At 35.4% G+C, this 10070-nt stretch overlaps 2 protein-coding genes across 7 annotated transcripts; one reads left to right on the plus strand and one right to left on the minus strand.

Annotated features, from left to right (window-relative positions):
- Window positions 1-1606: 1606 nt before the first annotated feature.
- LOC131609214 (uncharacterized) lies at window positions 1607-6172 on the plus strand. 6 transcript variants are annotated; one of them, XM_058880874.1, is made up of 12 exons: window positions 1608-1989; window positions 2118-2176; window positions 2287-2468; window positions 2901-3004; window positions 3105-3132; window positions 3231-3455; window positions 4313-4494; window positions 4591-4762; window positions 4851-5068; window positions 5232-5357; window positions 5452-5555; window positions 5652-6172. In XM_058880874.1, the coding sequence occupies exons 4-12, from the start codon at window positions 2974-2976 to the stop codon at window positions 5916-5918; spliced, it is 1353 nt and encodes a 450-aa protein (XP_058736857.1). In that variant the 5' UTR covers window positions 1608-1989; window positions 2118-2176; window positions 2287-2468; window positions 2901-2973; the 3' UTR covers window positions 5919-6172. The 6 variants fall into 6 exon arrangements, with proteins under 6 accessions (XP_058736853.1, XP_058736852.1, XP_058736857.1 ...); XM_058880873.1 differs by having other exon boundaries at window positions 1608-1980; XM_058880872.1 differs by lacking the exon at window positions 2118-2176.
- Window positions 6173-6592: 420 nt separating this feature from the next.
- On the minus strand, window positions 6593-9647 carry LOC131609213 (GTP cyclohydrolase 1-like). The gene is made up of 2 exons (XM_058880868.1): window positions 9099-9647; window positions 6593-8048 (listed from the first exon to the last, which is right to left on the minus strand). The coding sequence occupies exons 1-2, from the start codon at window positions 9298-9300 to the stop codon at window positions 6877-6879; spliced, it is 1374 nt and encodes a 457-aa protein (XP_058736851.1). The 5' UTR covers window positions 9301-9647; the 3' UTR covers window positions 6593-6876.
- Between the last annotated feature and the right edge of the window lie 423 nt (window positions 9648-10070).

Genomic DNA, 10070 nt, shown 5'->3' on the forward strand with positions numbered 1-10070 from the left:
TACAACTTAATGTAAACAAATTCTTATAAGAGTTACAATGCTTCTTAATAAGCTATTATCACAACTGTGATTTTTCTCTTAAGTTTAAGCTTAATCTCACTAAGATATTACAACAGCAATGTAGTGAGGTTGAAGATGAAGTTTGAGAGCTTTTGAATTTGACAGTGTTTCTGTAAGTTTGCGCAAAAGTGTTGTATTCAACTTCTCTTCAGAACTTCTATATATAGGAACTTGAGAAGATGACCGTTGGGAGCGTTTAATGCTTTGCATGATCCGTACAGCATTACATTTAATGTTTCACTCTTTTGTCAACTACCTCGAGCCTTGCTTTCGCTGTGTCTACTGACGTTGCCTTTAATAGCTTCTAACGTTCCTTTTGTCAGTCAGCGTAGCCTGCCATCTTGTACTTGCTTCTGATCTGATGTTTGTGTAAACAACGTTTGAATATCATCAGAGTCAAACAGCTTGGTGCAGAGCATCTTCTTGTCTTCTAACCTTGAAGTGCTTCTTAGCGTGATACCATGAGAACTTCAGTGCTTCTGCTTCTGATCTCAAGTTCTTCTGATACTTCCATAGACCATGTTCTGATTCTGCTTGACCATCTTCTGATGTCTTGCTAGAGCATGTTCTGATGTTGCATGCTGAACCTTCTGAGTAAGTGCTTCTTGCGCTAATTTTGTGCATACTCTTTATGTAATTCCTGAAATGGAAATTGCATAGGATTAGAGTACCACATTATCTCATACAAAATTCATATACATTGTTATCATCAAAACTAAGAATATTGATCAGAACAAATCTTGTTCTAACAGTATCAAGGTCTCAAATGGATTTCATATAGTCTCTTATGTGTCAAAGTACCCCCATGCCAAGTTTCAAGCTTTAGTTCACAAGTTTGCTCAGTCAAATGTTCAAATGATCAACAGTCGACTAGTTTGACCTAAAAGTTAACTGTGGTCAACATACAGTCAAAAGTCAGGATTTTTGGTCAACATCAAGTATATAAGGTCACATTCATCATTTGATAAAGGTTTGATCATGAATCATCAAGGAGAGTTTAGAAATCAACAAAACTCAAAGTTTCTAAATTAGGGTTTTTGAACTAAAAGTCAACTGAACTTTGACCACCCATAACTTTCACATGCTTTATCAAAAATTTCCCAACCAAAGCTCATTTTGAAGAAAATTCAATTCTCTATAACTTTGTCTCACTAAAGGCTTGGCCAAAAATGCTTCATTTGGAAGATATGAGCTAAAAGATTACAGGTCTTTTTAGAAGTCCACCAAAAGTCATCTTTTGTCAAGGCCAATACCATCAATATAAGGTCTCCAAATGCAAAAAGTGTTCCAAAGTGGGTTTAAAGGGGACACTTTGGGCTTTCCAAAAGGTCCTAAAACACTTCTATATAATAAAAATTAAGAGTTATGCATTGATGAAGTTGACCAATTTTTGAAAAGGTGCCTATTCTTTCAAATGGGCCTATTCTTTTATGACCAAAACTTGTTTCTAAAGTTATTAAGAACCTCCAAGTCCATCCCCACGCCCATATGATTTTTATTTTATTTTTATTGAATTTTTATTCATTAAAAATACAATTTGAATCAAATATTTGAAAAAATATGAAAAGATTTGATTTTGTTTTGGTTTCCAATCAATTTCAATCATCCAAATATTTGATTCAATTTCGTGCTAAACAAGATTGGAGAGAGGATGAACAAATTTAGGCCAAATTTAGAAAGATTGAAAATCAAATTTCAATCTTTGGTTCGATAAGATTCAAATCAAGTTTGTTAACCAAAATTCATCTCATATATATATGCAAGCTATTCAAAGAACCAAAAATTGTGAAACAAGAGAAGGTAGCAGATCAAGTTAGAAGTCGATTCAAGGCAAACAAAGTATCCCAATCGTTTCCTTGGGGTTTTCAGGATGTAACCATATCCTCACCATTGATCAGAACACGCAAAATCGTCACTTTGGTACTCACGGTTTGCACCTCTAAATTCAAAGTCGATTTCTATGATTCATGCATTATAATCTTATTTTTTATTGCATATTCTGGTTTATAATCATGTTTGGAAGCTTTGTGGGTTCTTTGATTTGAGTTTTGATGCAGGGACCGTAAGTTGCCATGGTTAGGGTTTAAAGGGTGAGAATTGGGAACTCTGTTTTTAGGTATAATTGGGCCAAATCGTGGCCATCATTATGCTCAGGGGATCAAAACGAGTCAATCTATGGTCTTACTTGGAATTTCTATGGCGTGTATAGTAATTTTGTGTTTGCAGGTGTTGTAGCTACAGTGAAAAATCGCAGGTATTGGCTTTAGCGACGCTTCGTCCGTGGGTAAAGGTTTAGGTGGCGGTCGCAGTGAAGAAGATGATGCGTGGCCGCGCAGGATTGGCCAGATTCAAAACTTGTGCGTGCTTCTTTCATCCCCGTTCTAGTGTGTTTCGTTCACTCGCGTACGGTATACCCTCGTTAAAGAGTGTCTTTCAAAACTTGAGATGGATTAGACTTTAGTCATTTATTTCTTTGGCTATGTTCAAATTCAAATCAAACTCTTTAGAGAATGTATTTTAAGTTATATCTCATGATAAAGAGAATTCAAAGCTACTAAAATTTGGTGAGAAAAATAAATCTAAGTTTTTAATTTTTTATAACCATAACAAAAATAATATGATAATATAATTTAAAATATTTTTTATTATTATAATACTCCCTTCATTTCAAAATGAATGTCATTATCACTTTTCAATACAGTAATAAAGACAATTTTTTCAATTGTGTCCTTTAATTATAACTCCCTCAACTTTTGTGAAAAAAAATTATTTATTCTTGTCTACAATAGCAACGAAAATAGATATATTCCTCCATGATTAATTTTTTCTTTCTTACTTAGCTTGAAAGTTTTCTCGACTTCACTCCAAAATCCACTGAATTGCTCAAACTGAAAACACAACGCATCAAATATCATGGGTGGTGGTTCCATTCTGTCTTCTAATGGTACTATTCCTTTTCATTCTCTTCCAATAATAATACTCCTTTCTTTTTCATTTTTCTCTTTGAATTCCACCAACAAGTATTTAACCTAATGATCCATCAGGTATACATGAAGATTTTCACTTTCCCAGGTACTCTCATGATCCATGAATGATGGTGATGATGATCATAGGCTATTTATTTGTTCTTATTGTTCCACTTCTGATTTTGTGATTTTTATGTTTTTCAGGGATGATGATCTAGGCTTGGAGGATGAAGGCAATAGAGTGAATGAGAATAATGGATTGGATTTTGAACAAGTTAGTGTGGAAAATGCAAAGACTTCTTCTTGTACTGATTCTGTAGTCAGTGAGAGGAAGAAGGGAACTAGTATCGATCAGGAAATATTGCAAAGTTTCAATGAATTGAAGATTGATAGTGAGAGTTTGAAAAAGGGGAAGAAGAAAATATTGAGGTGTTGTTATTTGAACTTAAATTTTGTTTGTTTTTATCTGTTTAGCCATATATGTTTTTAACATTAAGCAAAAGGTTTCAACTTGTTTTTGTTGTTTTCTTGTTTTGAAACTCATTGGAAAAATGAATGTAGAATTCTATTAAAAAGCATGGTTTTTTTTACTTTTGATGCTTAATTTTTTCGCTTTGTTCCATAATAATAAGGTTTATGCCACAATCTTCTGCCCAAAGTAGTTAATCCCGAATAGCGGACGGAGAGTCGATCCCAAAAATGGGATAGCGGGAAAGCTTATAACGAGATGGCCGCCATTTGATTTTATTTTTGGATAAATTATCTGAAAAATAATTATAAACATATGAAGTGCAGAGGGAAGAACGAAGTGCGGAGAGATCTGAGGGAAGGTTAGGGTTTAGTCTCAACTCAAATTTGAAGGGTAGAAACGTCGGTGAAGGAATGTTAGGATTGAGTCTCAACTCAACTTAAATTTGATTGAAAAACTCAAAATCAACCTTAAAACATTTTAAATTTAAGGGATAATTTCGGTTTTTCAGAGGGGAAAGGGATAGTGGGAAAGAACCCGCTTTGGGCCGGGAACTACTCCGCCCCTTGTACCTGCTATTCACCCTATGGCGGCTACCATAGTGTTCTGCACCGCTAAGGCTCTTCCTCGTAGCAGCCGCCCTCAACCCCACTCTACTATAGCGGCATAGCGCTGGTAATCCTTCTAGTCTGTAATTGAAATTGCGTTGTGTAGTTCATGTTAATTATGAAAACAAATTTCAAATGTTTGTGTGGGAGCATATGTGGAGTTGCAGATCATAATGAATTTTATCGCGAATGTGGTTTGATTGTCACAGATATAGACCTGGAACATGGATTTGGAAGGCTAGGGGCTTAAAGGTGTGTGATTATGATGTACCAGAGACAACATGCCTCATATTAGTTGGTCCAAGTCAATCTGGGAAAAGTAGTCTCATAAATAGAATCTCCAAGGTCTTCGACGACGACAAGTTCGCACCCGCAAGAGCACAAGTATCATGTATTCATTCCATCAACATGTCTTTTTTACATGATCAGACTAAATAACTTTTCATTGACCTAAGAAATTTTCATTGCATTTATCTTTTGATGCTAGATAACTCACTAGGGAATGGAACATGCTTCCTCCATGAGTATATGATTCCAAGAAACTCAAACTCTATCTGTCTGTATGATACACGTAGTTTGTCAGATAATTCTCATGAGAACAACCAAATGCTCAAGAATTGGATGACAAAAGGTGTTCGTCATGGAGAGTTTGTTCTCAGGTTTGAATATTTAAATTTAAGTAATTAACATTCACAATATTATACAAAATGCTAATATTTACATCACGTTTTACAAATTCTCTATCAGGACTACAGATGATCCGAGACTGAGTGAAAGTTTGAGGTGGTTTAAAGGAGACAAAAAAGGTTCCGTTTCCGATAAGAGTAGAAAAGTTAATTCTGTAATATATGTCCTTGATGGTCTTTCGATTCTGAATACAATGAAGACTGGTGGTGGTGGTTGGGAAACACCGTATATTAAAATGGTTGTTTCTAGTTTCAATTGCCCATTCCTGTCATTTAAAGGTATTTTCCAAACTATCTTATGCGCTTTCCTCGGATAAATTCGATAGAATCAAGGCCACATCACTAACTGACTCCACTCCCTCTCTTTGATTAATCTTTCCTCTTTGCATATAGACCCTTGAGGACAGTAGTCAATCTGATAGTTTATTTCTATTGCCTACAGATGACAAACCTGTGCTTGTTTTTACTCACGGGGATCTCCTATCTCTCTCTGACCGTGCTCGTGTTCGTGCATATTTGGGGGATCTATTGGAAATTCCACCAACAACGCAAATTTTTGACATCCCTGGTAGACTTTCAACTTTTGTTACCATCCTTTCGTTGAATAATCTTTGATTTCGTTGAATTAATATAAATTTAACAATTTCTTGATTATCCTGCAGACTGTGATGGCCCGGAGACTGAATCTGCCATAACTGGAATGTTAAGACATACTCTTGAGCACGCTGATAGGAATTTTCCTCTGAAACCCAATGTTATGAATAAGGTATGACAGAGTGAAACCGCTCGAAAGTTGATAACAATGACTAAAGGCACATTTTAACAAAACCTCATTAAATTTTCATACTGTTGGTGTTTGCAGGTTTTTAAAATATCTGCATTTCTATTCATGATTTTGCTAATACTAGGAATAGAAATTGCCGTTGGCTCGGCACAAAATAAGTTCATGAACCAGTGCCATGCCCCTCAATCGCAAGGACCTCAACCGCAAGCTTGTAGTAGCGAAGTTCATGAGATGCATCCAAATCTGAAAGTTCCTAAAAAGAAACCCAAGATTAAGCGTCCAAAACAGAAAGTTTCTGATAAGGAACCCAAGATAGAGTGGCATAAAATTCGGCACATATGGTAACTATGAATATTACTGATATGGCTTGTATTGTAAATAAAACTTTGTTATGGAGTATTTGGCTATCTTGAATTGGAAACACTAAGAATGTGTGATGTGGTATTGTCCTTAGTGTGGATTGTTTGTAATGTAGTGGTTTAATAGCTTATCATGTAATGTTGATTAGAGTTCAATATCTGTCAACAACCTTTTATAATTAGTGCAGACATAATTAATCACATGGAATATAATCAATTACAAATTTTAAATTGTACTAACCTCTATAGCACCGAAACCTCTGAAAATATGTGTGACGAGCATCTGACACTTACCGACACCTCTGAAAATATGTGTGACAAACATCTGACACTTGTGATTACGTTTAATTTATTCATATTTTCAAATTATTAATGATGTCAACGCATTAGTGTTAGTGTCGTATTTCCAGTGTCCGTACTTCATTGGTAGTAACCATCGACATTGATTTTGAAATTAGATTTCAAATATGTCTAAATAGCATTTCTCTTTACTTAAAGACACTCTCTTTAGTGAAATCCATATGATTTTTCTTGCCAAGTACATATTGATTTCAAATGACTCAATACCATTCAATCACTAGAAATATACCCTTGAACTGAAGCATTAGCATGCAAATTGAAAAATAAAATATTGAGAACCTTCATATAAAATAATCAAAATTGATAACAATCATTCTAACTTCAACATCAAGAAACTATCAGAGCAAACTTAAACAACAACAAATTATGACCAAAGTTGGCCAGTATGAAAATATGGATTCCAGAGGAATTCCATCAATTTTTCTTCAAGCATGTAAAAGACAATTTCTTGCTATTTCTATGTAAAACTGAAACAAAATTTGAGCAACTTCTAAATCCGAAATAATTGGAGCTAGTGCTAAATTATTTCAAGCGCATTCAAACTTCAAGCGCATTCAAACAAGAATTGTTGCTCTGAAAAATAACTAACTAGAACTTGGAATACCCTGCAAGAAGGAAGCCCTTGTCTTAAGGTCGGTCGAGAATCGTCCTAAAACAGCAATAGTGGCGGTACTACTTCCAAATTTTTCAATACCCCTAGAAATCATACATGTGTGGCTTGCCTCTACAACAACTATGACATCTCCACCGATCAGCGGTGAAATCGTTTCAGCTATCTGTCTAGTAAGCCTCTCCTGAACTTGAAGCTTGAAACCGTAAAAATGTACTATGGATTGTAAGAGAGATTTTCCGATTGGACTGAACCCGTCTGATAGGAGGTAACCTATGTGAACAACACCGTGAAATGGAAGTAAATGGTGCTCGCATTGTGACCAAAATGATAAGTTCAGCTCAGAACATATTTTCTTGTTTTCCATGTCAACCATCTCATTCGTGGTTAAAGAATCTATCCGACCATTGAGAAAACCGTTCAACTTCATGTCAAAGTTGCTGTTCTGAAAATTCATTAACCACTTCACAAATCTAGTTGGGGTTCCTCTAAGCTCCTTCCTCAGTGGATCTTCTCCCAAAGATTTAATAATTGAAGCTACTGCAGTGACCATTGCAGGGTTGACCGGTCCGATTTCGGAGGAAACTTTGGCGGATTGAGAAGGACACCAAGAGGAGTCCAATGATCCTCTAACATGGATTTTTTCCATACTGATACCTCTAAATTTAAGGAGATTAAAGAAATCAGCCCATTCGTCTGCATTTTTATTTTCGAAAACTCCAGAACCGGCGGAAACGAGTATCTTAACCAATCCTTGGTGGTTTGAGTCGAGAAAGATTGATTCTATGTCTGGAAAGTGGATATGTGTACATTGAAGTATGACGGCAACACCAGCTGGCTTTATTCCATAATGCAAAGCAGAACAAACTTCATTTGCGAGACGCTGAGGATCTTGGAGCCGTTTTGCAAATACATCAGCAACACGAGATAGCTTGCTTAAACCGACAACTCTTTCGCCAGAAGGAACATAACCCACGTGACATTTAACCTGGAATGGAAGCATGCATGACTCGCAATAGGAAAACAAGTCGAGATCTCGGACAATCACAAGTCCGCCTGCTCCACCAGCATGACCAACTCTGTTGTCAAGACCAGCTTCGGGGAATAAAGCACCTTCAACAATGTCCTTTACCTTTTGCCTGTAACCTAGAAGAAGATAAACAGAAGCTTAGAACAGTACTTTGGGAATGTCATCAGTCAGGTACGAAGTAAAATATTATCTCTATGATAATGTTAAGAAAAAGTTTCAAGCTTAAGAAAACCCTTTTCCCATAGCTCAACTCTAAGAACCTGATAATCCAGAATTCTCAGAGTTCTCTCTTTACACTTTGTAACCTAAATACTTAGCATTCTCACTTGTAGATATCAATGTAGTCAATAGCGGCGTTATTGGGGAGCGGAGCGGAGGCTGCTATGGGAAGAGCCTTAGCAGTACAGAACACTAGCGGTCGCTATAGGGTAAATAGCGAGATAGCGTAGCTGTTCCTGGCCCAGAGCGGTTTTTGGCCCGCTATCCTTTGCCGCAATATGGTAAGTAGCGGGATAGCAGAGCGGTCTATGGCCCGCTATCCTTTTCCCCAAAAACTGAAATCACCCCCATAAACTTTAAGTTTCAGTTTTGAGATGTAATGGTTGAATTGAAGAGAAGGGTACAAAGATTTACCCTTTTTGGTTAAGCAAGCAACTAAATTTTCTTTTCCTAAACAAGATCTAAACAAACCTATAATTATTGACTATAACAACAGACAATAGACGTTAACTATAACAACAGACAAAAAGAAGTGAAGAAATGTTAAATTCACTATAGTTTTCCATTTTTCCATAAGAAAACATTGATATGGAAGTTGACAAGATGAGTTAATACCAATTATTCATTACCAATATCCCCCCACTTCAATTTTGTCCACTCAGAAGAAAAGGACAAACATGTACACAAAAAGTACTAGGGAATTCAGAAAGCCTGTACATAAAATACAAATAAATCCTCAACTATAATCAGCTTTTTCTCAAACTTCTTCTAAAGAACAAAGATAGAAAAAGATCCAGCAGCATATCCAGCTAATTAACATCAAAATAACATTAGATCCAAATTTTCACCACAGCATAATCAAACATAGACTTAACACTAAGTTGATAGCTATGTTTCAACAACATATATATATCTTCTAGAGTAAGAAAAAAAACATTTTTTGTTACCTCTTGTTCCTTCACGAAGGGCCTTAGCAACACGAAGTGGTGTCTTTCTAATACCTTCTCTGTTAATATCTTCTCCTAGACCCAGCAACAAAACCTTGACAGCATCTTCAATGGCAGAAGCATCTTTTCCCACTTCAGAACAACCGTTATTCATTCCATTTTCAAGCTCAACAATGAAACGCCCATCATCTAAACAGCCCATTGAAAAAACGGAAATCCCAAGGAAAACAATTAAACAAAAAAACAGAGAAAAGCAGAATCAAATCTCAGCAGGGTGACATGCACCCCAAAAGATGAAATTTTGAGGAAGACCCAGGTTTTGAAAGCGTGAATCACGTATGAAAATGATGAAGGGTTGTAGAGATCAATGCTGAAAAATGAAGACGAGGAGGAATAACGAATGAAGAAACAGAGAAAGAGAGAGGCCAGGAAAAAAGGAATGAAAAGAAAAGAGAAAAAGGGGTTGGTGGTGTAGTGCGGTGCGGTAAGTTGGTGTTGTTGGACCTGATTGGATTTGAATTGTGTGGATCACTCCATCTTACGTTGTTGTCATTGCAATTCGAAGGAATATTTAATGATCCCCAATCTAGAACAAATTAAATTGTAAATTAATTTATACTTAAATAATTAAAAAAAAGTCATGTTAATGCTAACGAGTGTTAGGTTTCCAAATAAACAAAATATTGTTTAAATAAATTAATCATTTTTATTTTTAATTCATTAAATACAAATATTTCTAATAAAACATATATTTTGTTACTTAAAAGAAGTCAATTATTTCTATTTTTAATACAATGAATACAAGTATTAATAACAAAAGATACTTTTTTAAACTCTTAACCAGTATTTCTTGAACATTCGTTAGCATTACGCTTAAAAAAAATGTACAAATAAAAAATAAATGATTGACAATTGTTATGCAATGTCACTACATAATATTTTAAAATAAATTAATAATTTTATTTAAAATAA

The sequence above is a fragment of the Vicia villosa genome, linkage group LG6 (genome assembly GCF_029867415.1).
Source record: "Vicia villosa cultivar HV-30 ecotype Madison, WI linkage group LG6, Vvil1.0, whole genome shotgun sequence".
NCBI lineage: Eukaryota > Viridiplantae > Streptophyta > Magnoliopsida > Fabales > Fabaceae > Vicia > Vicia villosa.